General features: G+C 42.8%; 1 protein-coding gene across 2 annotated transcripts in view; it reads left to right on the forward strand.

The window, feature by feature from the left end:
- The window catches only part of LOC139411168 (3-oxoacid CoA transferase 1a), a 109,625-nt gene that overhangs the window by 10,793 nt on the left and 74,786 nt on the right, over positions 1-24,046 (forward strand). For both annotated transcript variants that reach the window (XM_071157078.1, XM_071157079.1), the window contains exons 4-7: positions 8,958-9,093; positions 9,257-9,406; positions 9,641-9,747; positions 10,764-10,824. In XM_071157078.1, coding sequence (XP_071013179.1) covers positions 8,958-9,093; positions 9,257-9,406; positions 9,641-9,747; positions 10,764-10,824 — 454 coding nt within the window. The remainder of the gene's footprint in view (positions 1-8,957; positions 9,094-9,256; positions 9,407-9,640; positions 9,748-10,763; positions 10,825-24,046) is intronic.

Below are 24,046 nucleotides of genomic sequence, written 5' to 3' on the forward strand. Positions count from 1 at the left end.
TCTCTGTCTGTTTCACTTTCTTTCTCTCTGTTTATATAATATTTTCAGTATAGTTTTAGTTTTTCAAACAGATTTCTTAATTATTTTGTTTCAGTTTACAAAATAGTTTTTTCATTATTCGTTTTGGTTTCAGTTTTGGTTTACTATAATAACCTGAGGTCCATGAAGCCAAGATATGCACTTTTATCTTGCACTCAGTATATGTCTTTAGTGAACTGCTTATATGGGTCGGTCACAAGAAAGACCGGTGACACATTGCTACCTGGAATTAAAAATAATCATTTTATTTACTGCATATCACTACTATTGGTTAATAACTGTAACTGAGAGACTATTGTGACTGCTGACCTGGCGCACTTCCCAGCCTTTTCTTTGTCAGGGCAAATGGGCACATTAGTTTTTTTATGCCCTCTTGAGGCAACTGTATAAACCGTTGTGACTGCTCTCAGCCCAGCAGTAGCTCTATCAGGCCAGTCTTTCAACTCCCAAGAACCAATGAAGTGGGCAACAAATATGCCTACACTACTTACGATATGTCAGGATTCAATATATCGTAGAATGGAAGAAGGAACCCTGGCATAAACTCTCAACTTTTTTTTGTGTGGCGCAGGGATGCCTTAGACCGCTGCCCCACTCGGGAGCCCCTCCATGATCCCTTATTGATGTCACTTGTAGTGTTATGAAAGTGCATATATTTCTATACTTGAGGTATGCAGCACTTTAATTCGCAATGAAAATAGAGTTTTTCAAATAAAGAATTGTAAATGCATTTTTTAGCACATTTGTGCATTTATGGTTGGTTAAGACAGGACCCACGAGTGCACTTTGATAGCCTATGCAATAACTATTCAAGATACTGGTGATTTGTTGGTTCTTTGAGGTACACTGCATTTTCAGATGACAACAAAAGTATTATTGTGAAGTTTGTTGAAGAAATCTTTTAATATATAAACACATTTTGCATAGCGTCACATGCAGAACGGTACATTTTCCTGTCTAAAGTATGCAGTGCCTTTGGAAAGTATTCAGGCCTCTTGACTTTTTCCACATTTTGTTATGTTACAGCCTTATTCTAAAATCGATTTAAATGACTAACGAATCCTCAGCAATCGGCACACAATAGCCCATAATGACAAAGCGAAAACAGGTTTTTAGAAATTTTTGCAATAAAAAAATAAAAGATGCCTTGCTATGAGACTCGAAATTGAGCTCAGGTGCATCCTGTTTACATTGATCATCCTTGAGATGTTTCTACAACTTGATTGGAGTCCACCTTGTGGGAAATTAAATCGATTGGACATGATTTGGAAAGGCACACACCTGTCTATATAAAGGTCCCACAGGCGACGGTGCATGTCAGAGCAAAAACCAAGCCATAAGGTTGAAGGAATTGTCTGTAGAGCGCAGAGACAGGATTGTGTCGAGGCACAGATCTGGGGAAGGGTACCAAGAAATGTATGCAGCATTGAAGGTCCCCAAGAACACAAGTGGCCTCTATCATTCTTAAATGGAAGAAGTTTGGAACCACCAAGACTCATCCTAGAGCTGAGCGCCCAGCCAAACTGAGCAATCAGGGGAGAAGGACCTTAGCCAGGAAGGTAACCAAGAACTCGATGGTCACTCTGACAGAGCTCCTCTGTGGAGATCGGGGAACCTTCCAGAAGGACAACCATTTCTGCAGCACTCCACCAATCAGGCCTTTATGGTAGAGTGGCCAGACGGAAGCAAATCCTCAGTAAAAGGCATGACAGCCTGCTTGGAGTTTGCCAAAAGGCACCTAAAGGACTCTCACCTGAATGCCAAGCGTCACATCTGGAGGAAACCTGACCCCATCCCTAAGGTGAAACATGGTGATGGCAGCATCATGCTGTGGGGATGTTTTTCAGAGGCAGAGACTGGGAGACTAGTCAGGATCAAGGGAAAGATGAACGGAGAGGGATCCTTGATGAAAACCTGCTCAGGACCTCAGACTGGGGCGAAGGTTCACCTTCCAACAGGGCAAAGACCCTAAGCACACAGCCAAGACAACGCAGGAGTGGCTTCGGGACAAGTCTCAATGTTCTTGAGTGGCTAAGTCAGAGCCCAGACTTGAACCCGATTGAACATCTCTGGAGAGACCTGAAAATGGCTGTAATTTCATGCGACGCTCCCCATCCAACCTGACAGAGCTTGAGAGGATCTGCAGAGAAGAATGAGAGAAACTCCCCAAATACAGGTGCGCCAAGCTTGTAGTGTCATACCCAAGAAGACTTGAGGCTGTAATCACTGCCAAAGGTGCTTCAAGAAAGTTCTGAGTAAAGGGTCTGAACACTTATGTAAATGTGATGTTTATGTCTTAAATGTCTTAAAACCTGTTTTTGCTTGGTCATTATGGGGTTGTGTATATATATGTGTGTGTGTGTGCGTGTGTGTGGATTGATGCAGGAGGGACTATTTAATCCATTTTAGAATAAGGCTGTAACCATAAAATGTGGAAAAGGTCGAGGGGTATGAATACTTACCGAATGCACTGTATATGATACTTATATATTTTCATCATTGTTGTTTTTCTGTGTAGCCAAGCCTTACTTTCACAGTGGCTATTCATATTTTACCCTAAGACTTTGAGATTCACAGACCTTTGCTGATGTGTCCATTCTCCCAAAAATGCCTGTCAATTTCAGTCACATCCATAAGTAAGTTTTGCTGTTCCGTTACTTCAAAGTGGTATTACTTAGAATTGTGTAACTCTTTCCCTTTTGGGTTCTACAAATATACAATAACCTTTTAATTTATGCTTGATAAGTCAATTCTGTGAGGAATTTGTTTCTCATTTTGTGTGCAAAAGGCACATACATAACACTGGAATTGCCCTTTACATACACAATAAACATTTATAACAAATATAATTTCATGCTGTTATAGTAGATTGTTGCACTTTGTTAACTTTTACAGGACCTGACTGTCAGAGCTGTTAACACACACTACGGTAGTTTGACCTTGATTAATTTAGGATTACTTGCGTAACCCCGGTTCTATGAGAATATGAGGGAATATGTGTCACTTATGGGATACGCCTTTGGGCGGGTCACGAGCTCGAAGTGTCCAATCACACAGCATCTGTTGGAGACGGGTTGAGTGGCGAATGATTTGAGCCCCTCTCCTCAATAAAGGGAGCCACTTGCCCGCCAACTGGTCATTCTCAAGCATGCATCACTTCCTTGTGCTTTGGTTATCAGGGAAAAGCAGTGACACATCTCACTAATAGAAACCTAAGTTCTGCTTCTAATACTCGTTTCGATGTGTCACTTATGGCATATTGCCAACTCCCGTAACGCAGACATGCTCTCCGAAGCCAGGGTTGTTCCAACAGCATCACCATTCAGAGGCTCCCAAACTAAAGACAGTATACGCCAATGAAGGTGCAGTGACGTCCAGTTGGTAAAAAGGGTGGCCCAACATGTCGCCTCACAAAGAGATGTCTTTGAACATTGACCAAAAGGTTAGCCATTGGTGGAGTGAACCTTCAGGCCCTCCGGGGGCTTTAAACCCTTGCTATTATAAGCCAATATAATAGCCTCCACTATCCCATGGGAGAGCCGTTTACGAGAGAGGGGCCCATCCTTGCAGGGGGTACGAACACAAAGGGTTCGTACTCTTACGCCATGCTCTCGTTCTACCCAATTAGATTGGCAAAGCACATACTGGACATAAACGGTGGAGATGCCCTTCCGTAGAAGTGAAGGGTGGCGTTTGGAAAGCCACAAGCTCGAAAGCGAGACAATCGTAATTGCCGCTGATCTTAGGCATAAAGGCGGAGTTACGTAACCACGAAAACCAGGGCAAACTCTAGGCACGAATGGTGGACAGTGCATGCAGCTCAGTCATTTTGCAGATGTAATGGCAATGATCAAAGCCGTCTTGAAGGATTTATATTCAACTTGCCGCTTTCCAGCAGCTCAAAAGGTTGCTGTGAAATCACCTCAAGCACAATAGACAGGTCCCAGGATGGGGATAAAGGCTTGGAGGCTTGAAGACTGGGCGTAAGCGACGCAATCCCTTCATGAAACGACATACCAGAGATTGTTTCGCTCCTGTGTATTGTCGAAGCCTATATGACAGGCTGAGATTGTGGTTGAAAAAACCTTGACAGTTCATTGTTTCTGGTCACACCACTTCTCACAAACGCACAACATGCATCTACAGTTGAAGTCGGAAGTTTACATACATCTTAGCCAAATACATTTAAACTTTTTTTTTCTCACAATTCCTGACATTTAATACTAGTAAAATTCCCTATTTTAGGTCAGTTATGATCACCTGTCAGAATAATAGTAGAGAGAATGATTTATTTCAGCTTTTATTTCTTTCATCACATTCCCAGTGGGTCAGAAGTTTACATACACTCAATTAGTATTCGGTAGCATTGCCTTTAAATTGTTTAACTTGGGTCAAATGTTTCAGGTAGCTTTCCACAAGCTTCCCACAATAAGTTGGGTGAATTTTGGCCCATTCCTTCTGACAGAGCTGGTGTAACTGAGTCAGGTTTGTAGGCCTCCTTGCTCACACACGCTTTTTCAGTTCTGCCCACAAATGTTCTATGGGATTGAGGTCAGGGCTTTGTGATGGTCACTCCAATACCTTGACTTTGTTGTCCTTAAGCCAGTTTGCCACAACTTTGGAAGTATGCTTGGGGTCATTGTCCACTTGAAGACCCATTTGCGACCAAGCTTTAACTTCCTGACTGATGTCTTGAGATGTTGTTTCAATATATCCACATAAATTTCCTTCTCATGACGCCATCTATTTTGTGAAGTGCACCAGTCCCTCTTGCAGCAAAGCACCCCCACAACATGATGCTGCCACCCCTGTGCTTCACGGTTGGGATGGTGTTCTTCGGCTTGAAAGCCACCCACTTTTCCCTCCAAACATAATGATGGCCATTATGGCCAAACAGTTATATTTTTGTTCCATAAGACCAGAGGACATTTCTCCAAAAAGTACGATCTTTGTCCACATGTGCAGTTGCAAACCGTAGTCAGTTTTTTTTTCTGGCTGTTTTGGAGCAATGGCTTCTTCCTTGCTGAGCGGCCTTTCAGGTTATGTCGATATAGGACTCGTTTTACTGGGGATATAGATACTTTTGTACCTGTTTCCTCCAGCATCTTCACAAGTTCCTTTGCTGCTGTTCTAGGATTGATTTGCACTTTTTCCACCAAAGTCTCTAGGAGACAGAACGCGTCTCCTTCCTGAGTGGTATGATGGCTGCGTGGTCCAATGGTGTTTATACTTGCGTACTATTGTTTGTACAGATGAACGTGGTACCTTCAGGCATTTGGAAATTGCTCCCAAGGATGAACCAGACTTATGGAGGTCTACAATTTGTTTTCTGAGTTTGAAGGTAGGCCTTGAAATACATCCACAGGTACACCTCCAAGTGACTCAAATTATGTCTATTAGCCTATCAGAAGCTTCTAACGCCATGACATCATTTCTGGAATTTTACAAGCTGTTTAAAGGCACATTCAACTTAGTGTATGTAAACTTCTGACCCACTGGAATTGTGATACAGTAAATTATAAGTGAAATAATCTGTCTGTAAACAATTGTTGGAAAAATTACTTGTCATGCACAAAGTAGATATCCTAACCGACTAGCTAAAACTATAGTTTGTTAACAAGAAACGTGTGGAGTGGTTTGTAAAACAAGTTTTAATGACTCCAACCTAAGTGTATGTAAACTCCAGACTTCAACTGTATATAGTGATTACGTAGAAGGGCAAGCCTATCGAATTCAGATTTACCTCCTCACGGGCCAGGTCCAGAGGGCAATGGGTTCCGGGTGAAGGTGGAAAATCTCCTTGTTCACGTGGGTTAAAAGGTAGTAATGGCAGTTTCCAGGGCTCGGCGTAAAGTGAAAGAAGAATGTCCACTAGCCAGAGCTTCCCTGGTCATCGAGGGGCTATCAAGGAGGTATAATCCTTGTTCCCATACTCTGTCCAGAGTGGGGGAAATGAAGCATAGAGGAGGAAAAGCGTAAAGCACCACCCTTCAAGGGTGCGCCCGCACATCCAGTCCCAGTGGTGTGTATCATGCTATAGCAAAGAACAATGCGCAGTGCGTGTCTTTGTGAATAGATATAAGATCTGGTTCACCATCTGGGGGTGCAGTCTCCAATCCTTGTATAGGGGATTCCCTCTGGACAACAAGTCCGCTCCCACATTCAAATACGCCTGGGACATGAGTCGCGCGTATTGAATATAGTTGTGCCCTGCTTCACAGAATATTCTTGACAGTTAGTCTGTGTAGATGCAAAGAGCAAGTGCCAACCGCTCCACTTTCCACCACAGTCATATTGTCTGCCTTGACCAGGATGTGACCATTTCGACGGCAGGGTGGAAAGTGTGTCAATGCATGAAACACTATCATCAGTTTGAGGTGTCTGTGATCGAGAGGCTCTTCTAGTGACAGAGAGCCGAGAGACAGTCTGTGGACACTTTAAAATATTTTTTTACCCACTTTTCCCCCCTCAATTTCTTGATGTCCAAATGGTAGTTAGAGTCTTGTCCCATCGCTGCAACTCTCGTATGGACTTGGGAGAGGCGAAGGTCGAGAGCCATGCGTCCTCTAAAACACGACCCCCGCCAAGCCGCACTGCTTCTTGACACAATTCTCACTTAACCCGGAGTCTGTGGACACTTATCTATTGATTGAAGTTCCATAGTGGATATAGGCGATGGGTTTAAACCCAACGCCGAAAGTCTCTCATTCTCATTGATCCTCGCAGTACAAATGAGATGGTAAAGGCCATCAACCCCAGCACTCGGAAACATGTACAAAGCATGACAGAATGCCCCCTGTTGGGCAGGGAGAGGTACTGTGAGACCCCCCCCCCCCCCCTCGTCCTGTGAGCAGATGCATAAAGATGGACCGCTGCATGAGGGGGAGGGTTTAAGGAGCACAGATGTGCCTCCCACATTGTGGGAATGGGGGGGGCTCTGATTGGAGAGCTGAACTGTGGATTCACAGCCTGCTACATCGATTGGGGTTTTGCATTACCGAAAAACCTGGTACCAGCTTTTTACCCACTCCCTCCTGCCGAGCCTTTGCTTGTGGAAGGTGAGACCGGGTTTCCACGTTCCCCAGATCTGCGGGGCAAGCAGAAGTTAATGGCTTCGCCTTCCTTCTTACGAAGTTCGCACTTCGGTTGCATGTCGGCGACAGAAGGCCCAAACAGTTCCTTTGGTGTGATTGGAGCGTCGAGGAAATCTGACTTTTCCTTTTCTGAGAGGCTAGACACAAGGCTCTCAAGTCAAGCCACAAGGCTCTCTCCCCCACCACCGCAATGCTCACGGCGCTTGGATGGCGCCTCTAGAGGCCCGTAGGTTGAGATCTGCAGCGACGCACATCTGGTTGACCTTTGCCTAAGACAATGCCCATCTCTAATAGCAAATCGGCCTGGTAAGCCAACAATAGGGACATTAAGTTTAACGCCTGTACTGAATGTGCCGCAGACATATAGACCTTATGGAATATGGAGGCGGTGAAGCGCTCCGCCTTTCCAGGGAGGGCAGTGCCGGTCATAGACGGCACTGGGGTTGGGGTGGATAACCACCCCAAGGCTTGTCGAAGCCTTTCTCCTCTATGCCCTGAATGTCCATTCCAAGAAAGTGCCTGGTTTGGCCATTGCTGGACAAAGGCTTGTCCCAGTTGTGTTTTCCCTCTGGCACGCATGCTGGGGCCACTGGGAAAAGTTGCTTTCCCGGGATGGTGCGAGAGGGGAGTGTCCTCCCGTTGAACTCAGGGTTAGTGAGTGCTGCTTTAGCCTGCTATGCCCCCAGGCAGACAGTACACAAACAGTGTGTATCCTTGCCCGATTGCTTAGCTCCACACGGACAAGGGTGCACCGGTAATGGGGCAGTGGCAGGTGCCCTTTGAGGGGGTAGCAGGCTCCATGGCTCAGATAAATCGTAATCCTTGAGCAAAGTTCAAACTCCCGTCGCGCTGTGAAGTAAGGGCTGTTAGTCTAGTTAACACGGCACGGGTGAATGTGGGTTGAGCTAAATGCGAGAGTATAGCTAGCAATTCTACCCTTGCAGGTGGAAAAGCTAGTCTTGCTGAAACTTATCCGGGGTAGCTAAGCCTTACGGCGAGAGCTAGCCCTTTGTAGTGTCGTTAGCTAGTTTTCCAGTTAGCTAGACGCGAGATGGGAGCTAGCAATATTACCATGTTGCAGCTAGTAATGTTGGTGTGGTTAGCTTGCCTTACAGTGAGCTAGCCAGGTTAGCTTAAGCCCTGCGGTGAAAGCTAGTCCTTTGTTAGCGTGGTTAGCTGGCCTTGCAGCTAGCTAGCCAGGTAAGCTAAAGCATTGCAGCGAGGGCTAACCAAGTCTCGATAGCTAGCCATGTGACGTTATCTACAACAGGGACTGACGAGTAGAACATTTATTCTACTCAAAGCAAAATGTTCCTTTCAATCAGTACTCAACACTATCGACAGGAGCTGAGGTCCTACATTCGTCAGCGTTAACCTCACGGTTCTCCTGAGAAAAGTTCAATAGGAAGAGGAATCTAGTCGTGCTGAGGAGAGCTTCTTGTGAACACAGTCACTTCCGCAAGGAAGAGAGGCCAGAATGACCAGTTGGCGGGCAAGTGCTCACCTCATTTGCCACTCGACCTATGTCTCCAACAGACACTGTGTGATTGCGTACTTCAAGCTTTTGACCCACCCTAAGGTGTATCCCATAAGTGACACATCGAAATGAGTATTAGAAATAAAATCCAACAAGCATTTTTTGTAAAAGTTTGAGAATAATATGAACCTACCTGGGTAGGGTGTGAGTATGTGGTGCATCATGAGGCAGCATACCCTGAGGAGCTGATGATCTGTTTGCTTTCTCTGTAGGCTGAAGTGTGTGTGTGTGTGTGTGTGTGTGTGTGTGTGTGTGTGTGGTAACCTGTGTGTGTTCTCTCCCTGCAGGGTGGATAACTTTGGGTTGGGTCTGCTCCTACAGACCAAACAGATCAAGAGGATGATCTCCTCCTATGTGGGAGAGAACATCGAGTTTGAGAGACAATACCTGTCTGGGGAGCTGGAGGTGGAGCTAACGCCACAGGTGACACGCACGCACACACACACACACACATACGACCTTGCTTTACTAGGTTATCCATTTGAGTTATTCGAGGTCCTATACATTTGTTGTAGAGGTTTGGAATGTCCAGGTTCAGTGATTTTGAGTAATGATCCAATTGATGACCATGACCTCTCTCCCCCAGGGTACCCTAGCAGAGAGGATCAGAGCTGGCGGTGCGGGTGTTCCTGCCTTCTTCACGGCTACAGGCTATGGTACCCTCATCCAGGAGGGCGGCTCCCCCATCAAATACAACAAGGACGGAACTATCGCCATCGCCAGTGAACAGAGAGAGGTCAGACCCCAGCCTCTACCAACATGTGGTTTCTAGCACCACATTCACCACATCGTGACACATCACCTAATGTTATTGCATCAAATTGTTTTTCTCACCACTGTCTGTTTTCATCACACAATCTGCCTATACTGACATGGAGCACGAGCCTCTGTAACAACACTCAAAATGCTGTCATCTCCAGCAGTCTTCTAGTCTGTCTCTTGAGCCGCTTGCTGTGTTGTTGTTTGGCAGGTGCGGGAGTTTAATGGAAGGCACTACATCATGGAGAAGGCCATCACCGGAGACTTTGCTCTGGTCAAGGCCTGGAAGGCCGACAAGGCCGGGAACGTAATCTTCAGGTAGCTACCAATACATTCACTCACTCTAACCTGTCTGTCAATCACTTATTCTGGGGATAAAGGTTACCTGATATCAGGGCAAGCTACTTCCTCCTACCCTTGAATCCTTGCACAAAGCATAGGCACATATTTACCCCTTAAGTCTGCTGTCACCAAGACCTGTAATGCTGTCGTTGAGACGAGGTGCATCATTATTTCAAAAAAGCCATCAGCGTAGTATTGAGTAAATGTACATTATGTAATACATATCCATTTGACACTAAATATTTACCCAAGGCACTGTGATTTAGGCCACTGCTTGTCCCAGGACAGGTTACACCCTTTCTAATCACCATGTTTCCACAATAAGCAAAACTGCGGGCCTGCAGGTCGCTCTGTGCCATATGGATTGCTGGTAGGATATTCACTTTTAGGCTCAGTGACTGAATTAAGATGTTGACACTAGACTGCCTAAAGAGACTGAACGTTCTCCAGAAAAGCTGTAGAAAATTGAAATTACGTCTGACTTTTCTTCTTAGTTCCCTTGTCTGTCAGTATGTGAGAAGAACATTCTCTCGGTCCACATAAAAACAGGGCCCGTATTGTTTTTTTGCCCCTGAATATTTACTCTCCTGTACACTGAAAATAAGTGATAGTAAATACAATTCAATTGGTCACCACAAGAGCGCAGTATCTACTTTGCAATAAAAAATCCCCTTTTGATTTTACTGGCAAAAACAGGCAATGTGTGTAAATGATTGTTGCACGGTTCATGATTGCTCTATGTTGATGCTGTAACTCATGTTATAAAACCTTCCCTATCGCACCGGGCCGAACAACGCCATTTACCTGTGACTGTGTTCATGATACTGCACTGCCTGTTATGCCTTAATGCTTAATTGACTTATTGTACTTCCATTCCATTACTTCTCTGTGCCTGCTTTCTTGTATTGCTCCCTTGTTGCCTCCCTCGTGAATGCTTCTTAGCTAATGCCATCTCTTTCTCTCTCTCTCTCTTTCGTTCTCTCTCCATGTAGGAAAACAGCCAGGAACTTCAACCAGCCCATGTGCAAGGCAGCCAAAGTCACCATTGTAGAGGTATGAGCCATGTCCCTGCACCCCAGCCCCATGTACCCCCTTACATGTCTTTAGCACTGTTCTGCTGTCTTCACCTGTTGTTCAACATTTTCGGATTTGTGACACAGACATGAAGAAATCAGTCATATGATTTCAGCTGTGTCTGCCTAGAGCATGAGTAATGGTTGTTTAATAGCTGCGTTTTATTAATGTAATTCCTGTTTTATATCAAATAATAATTTGTTCTTAACTGACTTGCCTAGTTATATAAAGGTTAAATAAATACAAATATATTTGTCCCTTTCAGTAGGATGGCCTGATTGAAAGTCTAGATTCTACTAGTTGGCTCAGTCTTCTGGTATTATGTCAACAGCAAGGTACTCGACATAAAGAGTCTGAGTACATGAGTTGGGGGTCACAGAATATCGTGTGGTCCAGTGATTCCCACATGGTGGCTTTTAGCCAGTCCTTCTGCGGTCACGGCTAAAAACTGGGTTGTCCTGAGAAACATTTTGTTGGTCAAAAACCTTTAGGTGGGGCACAGTGCAAAAGCGTTTAGTAATACTCCTCTAGTAGTCTGGCCTCTCTCTCCATTAGTGTGATACAGACTGGGCTGGGGCTTTGTGTGGTGACGTTACTGGTCTTTCGTTTCTCAAAATCAATGTCACATGGTTAATCCTAAAAATTTGTATTAAAATGATACAAATCTAAAAGTTCAAATTCCACTAATACCAAAGCACCAGCCTCTGCCATATGGACACATTGATACACTGTGATCCATTGGAGGCTAAAGAAATGAGTGCATGGAACTCAGGGATAGCATAGGCCAATATAGCAGTAGGCCTATAACGTCCATCATCAACGAAGTAAAATGAATAGGCCAAAAGCCAACAAATTAAAAACAGTAGAAAATATCTGGATGAAAAATCAGGTTCTTTCAATGTCATTCACCTCTCTACTCCACCTGTCTGCCTCCCTTTCTATCTGTCTTGACTTGAACCATCGCTAGTGAAGTGCAACATTGTATTAAATCAATCAACTGGATCTGGCCTGAAGCTGTTCCTAGTTAACTTGCAACATTGAATCAACTTGCAACATTGGAACCTCAGAGTTTCCAGCAACAGTGAGCTCAGGGACAGACAGCTGTTTATGCCTAAGGGAAAAATGTTCAGGTATTTTATGACATTTCCACTGGATATATGGGATCATCAGATCATGATATTTTGCTATTTCACGCTGAGGCTTGGGGATTATTGAGGCCTGGATAGTGTTGGAAAGATTTTTCTATGTGAGGAACTATTATCATTGAAATGGATGTTAAAAACAGACTTTGTTGACTTACTGTCTGAGGTGAAGAAAACATTTGTGTTGGAGGTCTAACTCACCACGAGTTAAGACAGTTCAGCAGGTCAGGTACTTCTATGCATGCTCTCTCAACATTATTAGCACAGAGAAACCAGACACATGCTTATTGCTCACGTGGAACCCTCCAAACAAAAGACAATCAAATAATTGACAACTCGGAAATAGAGGTCGAACGATTATGATTTTTCAACACCGATACTGATTATTGGAGCACAAAAAAGAGCCGATACCGATTAATCGGACGATTTTTAAAATGTATTTGTAATAATGACAATTACAGCAATACTGAATGAACACTTATTTTAACTTCATATAATACATCAATAAAATCAATTTAGCCTCAAATAAATAATGAAACATTTGTTTCATTCAATTTGGTTTAAATAATGCAAAAACAAAGTGTTGGAGAAGAAAGTAAAAGTGCAATTATGTGCCATGTAAGAAAGCTAACGTTTAAGTTCTTTGCTCAGAACATGAGAACATGTTGGTTCCTTTTAACACGAGTCTTCAATATTCCCAGGTAAGAAGTTTTAGGTTGTAGTTATTATAGGAATTATAGGACTATTTCTCTCTATACCATTTGTATTTCATATACCTTTGACTATTGGATGTTCTTATAGGCACTTTAGTATTGCCAGTGTAACAGTATACCTTCCGTACCTCTCCTCGCTCCTACCTGGGCTCGAACCAGGAACACAACGACAACAGAACAAGGGGAACAACTACTCCAAGTCTCAGAGCGAGTGATGTTTGAAACGCTATTAGCACGCACCCCGCTAACTAACTAGCCATTTCACATCTTTACACCAGCCTAATCTCGGGAGTTGATAGGCTTGAAGTCATAAACAGCAGAGCTGCTGGCAAAACGCACAAAAGTGCTGTTTGAATGAATGCTTATGAGCCTGCTGTTGCCTACCATCGCTCAGTCAGACTGCTCTATCAAATCATAGACTTAATTATAACTTAATAACACACAGAAATGCGAGCCTTAGGTCATTAATATAGTCGATTCCGGAAACTATCATCTCGAAAACAAGACGTTTATTCTTTCAGTGAAATACGGAACTGCTCCGTATTTTATCTAGCGGGTGGCATCCATCAGTCTAAATATTGCTGTTAAATTGCACAACCTTCAATGTTATGTCATAATTACGTAAAATTCAGGCAAATTAGTTCGCAATGAGCCAGGCGGCCCAAACTGTTGCATATACCCTGACTCTGCGTGCAATGAACGAAAGAGAAGTAACACAATTTCACCTGATTAATATTGCCTGCTAACCTGGATTTCTTTTAGCTAAATATGCAGGTTTAAAAATATATACTTCTGTGTATTGATTTTAAGAAAGGCATTGGTGTTTATGGTTAGGTACACGTTGGAGCAACGGCAGTCCTTTTTCGCGAATGCGCACTGCATCGATTATATGCAATGCAGGACACGCTAGATAAACTAGTAATATCATCAACCATGTGTAGTTATAACTAGTGATTATTATTGATTAAGTTTAATGCTAGCTAGCAACTTACCTTGGCTTCTTACTGCATTCGCGAAACAGGCTCCTTGTGAGGCAGGTGGTTAGAGCGTTGGACTAGTTAACCGTAAGGTTGCAAGATTGAATCCCTGAGCTGACAAGGTAAAAATCTGTCGTTCTGCCCCTGAACAAGGCAGTTAACCCACCGTTCCTAGGCCGTCATTGAAAATAAGAATGTGTTCTTAACTGTGTTCTGTGTTCTTAACTGACATGCCTAATTAAATAAAGACTAAATAAAAATCAGGGTCCAAAATTACTGATTTCCGATTGTTATGAAAACTTGAAATCGGCCATAATTCATCGGCCATTCGGATTACTCGGTCGAACTCTACTCGGAAATTATGGTTATGAAATAAACCAAATCTTGTTTCTCACAAGTGTAGCAGGTTGTGAACTCTGCAAAAATGTTTCCTCTCCGAGATTGAGAACAGTAAATTACTATAGCCTAATTTAATACATGCATTAACAAAAATGAATGTAACCAAATGACGGGGTTTAACGGTACATCTACTAGGCCTACTGGTGACATATGTAATGGGGAATTGATAAAAATAAACAATTCTCATAATGAAACAATGAATTTGCAAGAATTGGCTGGAGACAGCTGAGTGCATTCTGGAGAGCTGAGTGCATGCATTCTGTAGAGAGACGAGCCATATCTTAGCTACACCTCCCTCCCCTTCTTCTTGTCTCAACATTTTAAAATATACTCAAGACACATTATCTTTACACATCTTTTAGATGCTTTTCACTGACAGCCGCAACTAATTTATGAGCTAGGCCAGTTGCCAAATGGGCTTCCCAAATAGGCATAGGCCTACGTGTTTATTAGGCCTAAGTCATGCTCTCTAGTGAAGTATTTTTTATTATTTTATTTTGACAGGTATAATTATATAATTTTAGGAAAAACCTCAACTTACTTTTGTGGAAGCCAGCAGCTGAACAGTGCACTGTGCACCCGCCAACTTTACTTTCCAATTTGCAAATGGCTGCCTAAAACCAGAGATCTATATACATTACCGGTCAAAAGTTTGGACACACCTACTCATTCCAGGGTTTTTCTTTCTTTTTACTATTATCTACATTGTAGAGTAATAGTGAAGACATCAAAACTATGAAATAACACATATGGAATCATGTAGTAACCAAAAAAGTGTTAAAACAAATCAAAATATATTTTATATATTTCAGATTCTTCAAAGTAGCCTCCCTTTGCCTTGATGATAGCTTTGCACACATTCTCTCAACCAGCTTCATGAGGTAGTCACCTGGAATGCATTTCAATTAACAGGTGGGCCTTGTTAAAAGTTAATGATAGGATGATATGACAACAGCCAGTGAAAGTGCAGGGCACCAAATTCAAAACAACAGAAATCTCATCATTAAAATTCCTCAAACATACATGTATCTTATACCGTTTTAAAGGTCATCTTGTTGTTAATCCCACCACAGTGTCCGATTTCAAATAGGCTTTACAGCAAAGGCACCACAAACGATTATGTTAGGTCACCACCAAGTCACAGAAAAAAAAAATCCAGCCAAAGACAGGAGTCACAAAAAGCACAAATAGAGATAAAATGAATCACTAACCTTTGATGATCTTCATCAGATGACACTCATAGGACTTCATGTTACACAATACATGTATGTTTTGTTTGATAAAGTTCATATGTATATAAAAAAATCTGAGTTTACATTGGCGTGTTACGTTCACTAGTTCCAAAAACATTCAGTGATTTTGCATAGCCACATCGATGCAACAGAAATACTCATCATAAATGGAGATGATAATACAAGTTATACACATGGAATTATAGATATACCTCTCCTTACTGCAACTGCTGTGTTAGATTTCAAAAAAACTTTACGGAAAAAGCAAACCATGCAATAATCTGAGACGGCGCTCAGAAAATTAATCAAATTAACCGCCATGTTGGAGTCAACAGAAACCAGAAATCACATTATAAATATTCCATTACCTTTGATGATCTTCATCAGAATGCACTCCCAGGAATCGCAGTTCCACAATAAATGCTTGATTTGTTTGATAATGTCTGTTATTTATGTCCAAGTAGCTTCTTTTTTAGCGTTAGGTACACATATCCAAATGTTTGTGCATTACTTCGGACAAAAACTTCAAAAAGTTATATTACAGGTCGAAGAAACATTTCAAACTAAGTATAGAATCAATCATTAGGATGTTTTTATCATAAATCTTCAATAAAGTTCCAACCGGAGAAATCCTTTGTGTCTACAGGAGCAAGTAGATATCATGTGGAATGTGCGTGACCAGGAAATGGCTCTCTGCCAGTAACCTGACTCATTCAGCTCTTATTCAGTCCCACAACACAGTAGAAGCCTCATTCAAGTTTCTAAAGACAGTTGACATCCGGTGGAAGGCCTAGGAAGTGCAACTTCATTCATATCCCAATGTGAATTAAATAGGGTCTGAGTTGAAAATTGACCAACCTCAGATTTCTCACTTCCTGTTTGGATTTCTTCTCAGGGTTTTGCCTGCCATATGAGTTCTGTTATACTCACAGACATCATTCAAACAGTTTTAGAAATTTCAGAGTGCTTTCTATCCAATACTAATACTATCCAATACTAATACTAATATGCATATATTAGTACATGAGACTGAGGAGCAGGCCGTTTACTCTGGGCACCTCTGGGCACCTTTCATCCAAGCTACTCAGTACTGCCCCTGCAGCCATAAGAAGTTAATGCGTTTGAGCCAATCAGTTGTGTTGTGACAAGGTAGGGGTGGCATACAGAAGATAGCCCTATTTGGTAAAATACCAAGTCCATATTATGGCAAGAACAGCTGAAATAAGCAAAGAGAAACGACAGTCCGTCATTTCTTTAAGACATGAAGGTCAGTCAATGAGTAAAAAAAGAGAGTAGTCACAAAAAGCACAATTAGAGATAAAATGAATCACTAACTTTTGATGATCTTCATCAGATGACACTCATAGGACTTCATGTTACACAATACATGTATGTTTTGTTCGGTAAAGTTCATATTTATATCCAAAAATCTTATTTTACATTGGCGTGTTATGGTCAGTAGTTCCAAAACACGCAGTGATATTGCAGAGAGCCGCATGAATTCACAGAAATACTCATTATAAATGTTGATGAAAATTCAAGTGTTATGCATGGAACTCTAGATACACTTCTCCTTAATGCAACCGCTGTGTCAGATTTTTTTTAAATAATCTGAGAACTGCGCTCAGAGCCCAAACCAGCCAAAATAAATATCCGCCATGTTGCGCAGTCAACATTAGTCAGAAATAGCATTATAAATATTCACTTACCTTTGATGATCTTCATCAGAGTGCACTCCCAGGAATCGCAGTTCCACAATAAATGCTTGTTTTGTTCGATAATGTCCATCATTTATGTCCATTTATGTTCAAATAGCTTCTTTTGTTAGGGCATCTGGTAAACAAATCCAAAAGCGCGTTCAGGTCCAGTCGGACAAAATGTAAAAAAAGTTATATTACAGGTCGAAGAAACTTGTCAAACTAAGTATAGAATCAATCTTTACGATGTTTTTATCATAAATGTTCAATAATGTTCCAACCGGAGAATTCCATTGTCTGTAGAAAAGCAATGGAACGAGAGATACAGTGCCTTGCGAAAGTATTCGGCCCCCTTGAACTTTGCGACCTTTTGCCACATTTCAGGCTTCAAACATAAAGATATAAAACTGTATTTTTTTGTGAAGAATCAACAACAAGTGGGACACAATCATGAAGTGGAACAACATTTATTGGATATTTCAAACTTTTTTAACAAATCAAAAACTGGGCGTGCAAAATTATTCAGCCCCCTTAAGTTAATACTTTGTAGCGCCACCTTTTGCTGCGATTACAGCTGTAAGTCGCTTGGGGTATGTCTCTATCAGTTTTGCACATCGAGAGACTGAAATTTTTTCCCATTCCTCCTTGCAAAACAGCTCGAGCTCAGTGAGGTTGGATGGAGAGCATTTGTGAACAGCAGTTTTCAGTTCTTTCCACAGATTCTTGATTGGATTCAGGTCTGGACTTTGACTTGGCCATTCTAACACCTGGATATGTTTATTTTTGAACCATTCCATTGTAGATTTTGCTTTATGTTTTGGATCATTGTCTTGTTGGAAGACAAATCTCTGTCCCAGTCTCAGGTCTTTTGCAGACTCCATCAGGTTTTCTTCCAGAATGGTCCTGTATTTGGCTCCATCCATCTTCCCATCAATTTTAACCATCTTCCCTGTCCCTGCTGAAGAAAAGCAGGCCCAAACCATGATGCTGCCACCACCATGTTTGACAGTGGGGATGGTGTGTTCACGGTGATGAGCTGTGTTGCTTTTACGCCAAACATAACGTTTTGCATTGTTGCCAAAAAGTTCAATTTTGGTTTCATCTGACCAGAGCACCTTCTTCCACATGTTTGGTGTGTCTCCCAGGTGGCTTGTGGCAAACTTTAAACAACACTTTTTATGGATATCTTTAAGAAATGGCTTTCTTCTTGCCACTCTTCCATAAAGGCCAGATTTGTGCAATATACGACTGATTGTTGTCCTATGGACAGAGTCTCCCACCTCAGCTGTAGATCTCTGCAGTTCATCCAGAGTGATCATGGGCCTCTTGGCTGCATCTCTGATCAGTCTTCTCCTTGTATGAGCTGAAAGTTTAGAGGGACGGCCAGGTCTTGGTAGATTTGCAGTGGTCTGATACTCCTTCCATTTCAATATTATCGCTTGCACAGTGCTCCTTGGGATGTTTAAAGCTTGGGAAATCTTTTTGTATCCAAATCCGGCTTTAAACTTCTTCACAACAGTATCTCGGCTGGCCTGGTGTGTTCCTTGTTCTTCATGATGCTCTCTGCGCTTTTAACGGACCTCTGAGACTATCACAGTGCAGGTGCATTTATACGGAGACTTGATTACACACAGGTGGATTGTATTTATCATCATTAGTCATTTAGGTCAGCATTGGATCATTCAGAGATCCTCACTGAACTTCTGGAGAGAGTTTGCTGCACTGAAAGTAAAGGGGCTGAATAATTTTGCACGCCCAATTTTTCAGTTTTTGATTTGTTAAAAAAGTTTGACATATCCAATAAATGTCGTTCCACTTCATGATTGTGTCCCACTTGTTGTTGATTCTTCACAAAAAAATACAGTTTTATATCTTTATGTTTGAAGCCTGAAATGTGGCAAAAGGTCGCAAAGTTCAAGGGGGTCGAATACTTTTGCAAGGCACTGTACCTCTCGTGAAATGCGCGTGACTGAGAACAAGGCTGCTGGCAGACCCCTTAGTCAAACAGCTCCCATCCGGCCCCCCTTCACACGAGAAGCCTAAAACAACATCCTTAAGAAGTGCAAAATAACCCATATCCCACTGTGAATGCGATAGGGGCTGAGATCAAAAACTACAAACCTCAGATTTCCCACTTCCTGTTTGGATTTTTTCTCATGTTTTTGCCTGCCATATGAGTTCTGTTATACTCACAGACATCATTCAAACAGTTTTAGAAACGTCAGAGTGTTTTCTATCCAATACTAATAATAGTATGCATATATTAGCATCTGGGACTGCGTAGGAGGCAATTCACTCTGGGCACGCTATTCATCCAAAAGTGAAAATGCTGCCCCCTATCCCAAAGAAGTTAAGCCCATAAAAACGCATTGGGCTTATTCTGGACAGATTTAGGTGAGAGTGAGCCCTCTCGTGTCGCCTCTTCCTCTCTGCTGAAACAATCTCACTGTAGAGTGAGCGAAACAGTGCCCCTCTGTCTCACTATATGTAGCCCATCCAAATGCTGTCTGGCTAAGAAGAGTATGACATGCTATACTATTTTTGTCCAGACAGCATCAGATTCATAGTGAGACAGAGGGGCGCTGTTTCGCTCACTCGTGTCAAATAAATTATAAATATTTTTTTGGGATGTGCAAGGAAGTACGGTGGGGCAGGCCCCAATATGCCCGCCCATAACGCCGGTCCTGTCTCTGGGTCATGCAGTAAGCTCTGATACATTTTTTACGACAGATTTGTACCTTGTCAGCTCGGGGGTTTGAACTTGCAACCTTCCGGTTACTAGTCCAACACTCCAACCACTAGGCTACCCTGCCGCCCCAACATTGATCAACCCCCAGCCCCAGACCGGCTATAAACTCGCTGTCACCCCTGTCTCCAAACTTACGATGGCTGACATGAATCCCCTGCCCCCCACCTTGGGCTCTCTGGTGAAATAAACCTTCTTAGTCATAAAATTGAGAAGAAAGTCTGCCGGAATAGCTGGGTGCTCTGGGCTGGATTTATGAGCTGGGAGAGAGAAGCGCTTTCCTATATTCCATTAGACACTTTTAATGTACTTCTCTTTTTCAATTAAGCCAAGGCAGACATTAAGGAGATTTATCATCCTATAGAGTGCAGTGAGCTGGAGAGCTGTCTCTATTCAATGCAAGAAGCATATTTTCTAAGTTAAGGAGGTAAGAGGTATTAGCAAGGTCATTGAGGCCAGTCCAGTGAAATGCTGAAACTACTGTCTGTATACAAGTACATTTTACAATGGTTTATTCCACCAGGTACTCAAAGTGCTTTAGGCTACATTGTATGGAGGGAAACTCTCTTCATTCACTACACAAGTATAGCACTCACCTGGCTTATATATATATATATATATATATGTGTGTATATATGTGTATATGTATATGTGTATATGTATGTATGTATGTATGTATATATATATATATATATATGTGTGTGCATTTTGAAGCTTTGTCGATGTGTGTTTGTTATGTGGGTGTGCGCACGCACGTGCATGTGTGTTCTCTTGAGTCCCCTGAATAATACACCCGTTGAGTTGAGCGGGAGAAGAGGAGAGATTCAGGCTGCTGGGGACGTAATTGCATGTTTAATCATGGACTGTCAGCTTCAACCTTTAGGCATCTCAACCATCTGTCCAGAGTGTCTGTCTGAGCTGACGGACCTGTGCAACATCTGATCCAGCACTACCTTTACTACTATCTACCATACCATACCATACCATTATTGACCCCCATGCTGTGGCTGATGTGGCACACTCAGTCAGATTATTATGATTTTATTATTATGGACTTTTTATCGAATTGGTGTAGGAAATGTCTCTCTCACACATTATTTTTCTCTCTCTCACTCACACACACACACACACACCTCTCTCAATTCTATTCAATGGGCTTTATTGGCATGGGTAACATATGTTAACATTGCCAGAGCAAGTGAGGTAGATAATATACAGAAGTGAAATAAACAATACAAGTTTACAGTAAACATTACACTCACAGAAGTTTCAAAAGAATAAAGACATTACAAATGTCATATTATGTATATATACAGTGTTGTAACGATGTACAAATGGTTAAAGTACAAAAGGGAAAATAAATAAGCATAACTATGGGTTGTATTACAATGGTGTTTGTTCTTCACTGGTTGACCTTTTCTTGTGGCAACAGGTCACAAATCTTGCTGCAGTGATGGCTCACTGTGGTATTTCACCCAGTAGATATGGGAGTTGATCAAAATCGGGTTTGTTTTCGAATTCTTTGTGTATCTGTGTAATCTGAGGCAAATATGTGTCTTTAATATGGTCATACATTGGGCAGGAGGTTAGGAAGTGCATCTCATTGTCCACCTCATTTTGTGGGCAGTGTGCACATAGCCTGCCTTTTCTTGAGAACCAGGTCTGCCTACGGCGGCCTTTCGCAATAGCAAGGCTATGCTCACTGAGTCTGTACATAGTCAAAGCATTCCTTAAGTTTGGGTCAGTCACAGGGGTCAGGTATTATGCCACGGTGTACTCTCTGTTTAGGGCCAAATAGCATTCTAGTTTGCTCTGTTTTTTTGTTAATTACTTGACACATTGGAAATAATTATCTTTTTGTTTTCTCATGATTTGGTTGGGTCTAATCGTGTTGCTGTCCTGGGGCTCTGTGGAGTGTGTTTGTGTTTGTGAACAGAGCCCCAGGACCAGCTTGCTTAGGGGACTCTTCTCCAGGTTCATCTCTCTGTAGGTGATGGCTTTGTTATGGAAGGTTTGGGAATCGCTTCCTTTTAGGTGGTTGTAGAATTTAACGGCTCTTTTCTGGATTTTGATAATTAGCGGGTATCGGCCTAATTCTGCTCTGTATGCATTATTTGGTGTTCTACGTTGTACACTGAGGATATTTTTGCAGAATTCTGAATGCAGAGTCTCAATTTGGTGTTTGTCCCATTTTGTGAATTCTTGGTTGGTGAGCGGACCCCAGACCTCACAACCATAAAGGGCAATGGGTTCTATAACTGATTCAAGTAATTTTAGCCAGATCCTAATTGGTATGTTGAATGTTATGCCTTACCCTTCTTGCCTTATCTCTCAGATCGTTCACAGTTTTGTGGAAGTTACCTATGGCGCTGATGTTTAGGCAAAGGTATGTGTTGTTTTTTGTGTGCTCTAGGGCAACGATGTCTAGATAGAATTTGTATTTGTGGTCCTGGCGACTGGACCTTTTTTGGAACACCATTATTTTGGTGTTACTGAGATTTACTGTCAGTGCCCAGATCTGGCAGAATCTGTGCAGAATATCTAGGTGCTGCTGTAGGCCCTCCTTGGTTGGTGACAGAAGCACCAGATCATCAGCAAACAGTAGACATTTGACTTCAGATTCTAGTAGGGTGAGGCTGGGTGCTGCAGACTTTTCTAGTGCCCGCGCCAATTCGTTGATATACACTGCTCAAAAAAAATAAAGGGAACACTTAAACAACAGAATGTAACTCCAAGTTAATCACACTTCTGTGAAATCAAACTGTCCACTTAGGAAGCAACACTCATTGACAATAAATTTCACATGCTGTTGTGCAAATGGAATAGACAACAGGTGGAAATTATAGGCAATTAGCAAGACACCCCAATAAAGGAGTGGTTCTGCAGGTGGTGACTACAGACCACTTCTCAGTTCCTATGCTTCCTGGCTGATGTTTTGGTCACTTTTGAATGCTGGCGGTGCTTTCACTCTAGTGGTGGCATGAGACGGAGTCTACAACCCACACAAGTGACTCAGGTAGTACAGCTCATCCAGGATGGCACATCAATGCGAGCTGTGGCAAGAAGGTTTGCTGTGTCTTTCAGCGTAGTGTCCAGAGCATGGAAGCGCTACCAGAAGACAGGCCAGTACATCAGGAGACGTGGAGGAGGCCGTAGGAGGGCAACAACCCAGCAGCAGGACCGCTACCTCCGCCTTTGTGCAAGGAGGAGCAGGAGGAGCACTGCCAGAGCCCTGCAAAATGACCTCCAGCAGGCCACAGTGCATGTGTCTGCTCAAACAGTCAGAAACAGACTCCATGAGGGTGGTATGAGGGCCCGACGTCCACAGGTGGGGGTTGTGCTTACAGCCCAACACCGTGCAGGACGTTTGGCATTTGCCAGAGAACACCAAGATTGGCAAATTCGCCACTGGCGCCCTGTGCTCTTCACAGATGAAAGCAGGTTCACACTGAGCACATGTGACAGTCTGGAGACGCCGTGGAGAACGTTCTGCTGCCTGCAACATCCTCCAGCATGACCGGTTTGGCGGTGGGTCAGTCATGGTGTGGGGTGGCATTTCTTTGGGGGGCCGCACAGCCCTCCATGTGCTCGCCAGAGGTAGCCTGACTGCCATTAGGTACCGAGATGAGATCCTCAGACCCCTTGTGAGACCATATGCTGGTACGGTTGGCCCTGGGTTCCTCCTAATGCAAGACCATGCTAGACCTCATGTGGCTGGAGTGTGTCAGCAGTTCCTGCAAGAGGAAGGCATTGATGCTATGGACTGGCCCGCCCGTTCCCCAGACCTGAATCCAATTGAGCACATCTGGGACATCATGTCTCGCTCCATCCACCAACGCCACGTTGCACCACAGACTGTCCAGGAGTTGGCGGATGCTTTAGTCCAGGTCTGGGAGGAGCTCCCTCAGGAGACCATCCGCCACCTCATCAGGAGCATGCCCAGGCATTGTAGGGAGGTCATACAGGCACGTGGAGGCCACACGCACTACTGAGCCTCATTTTGACTTGTTTTAAGGACATTACATCAAAGTTGGATCAGCCTGTAGTGTGGTTTTCCACTTTAATTTTGAGTGTGACTCCAAATCCAGACCTCCATGGGTTGATAAATTTGATTTCCATTAATAATTGTGTGATTTTTTTGTCAGCACATTCAACTATGTAAAGAAAAAAGTATTTAATAAAATGATTTATTTCATTCAGATCTAGGATGTATTATTTTAGTGTTCCCTTTATTTTTTTGAGCAGTGTATATGTTGAAGAGGGTGGGCTTAAGCTGCATCCCTGTCTCACCCCAC

This window comes from Oncorhynchus clarkii, chromosome 6 (assembly GCF_045791955.1).
Source record: "Oncorhynchus clarkii lewisi isolate Uvic-CL-2024 chromosome 6, UVic_Ocla_1.0, whole genome shotgun sequence".
Lineage (NCBI taxonomy): Eukaryota > Metazoa > Chordata > Actinopteri > Salmoniformes > Salmonidae > Oncorhynchus > Oncorhynchus clarkii.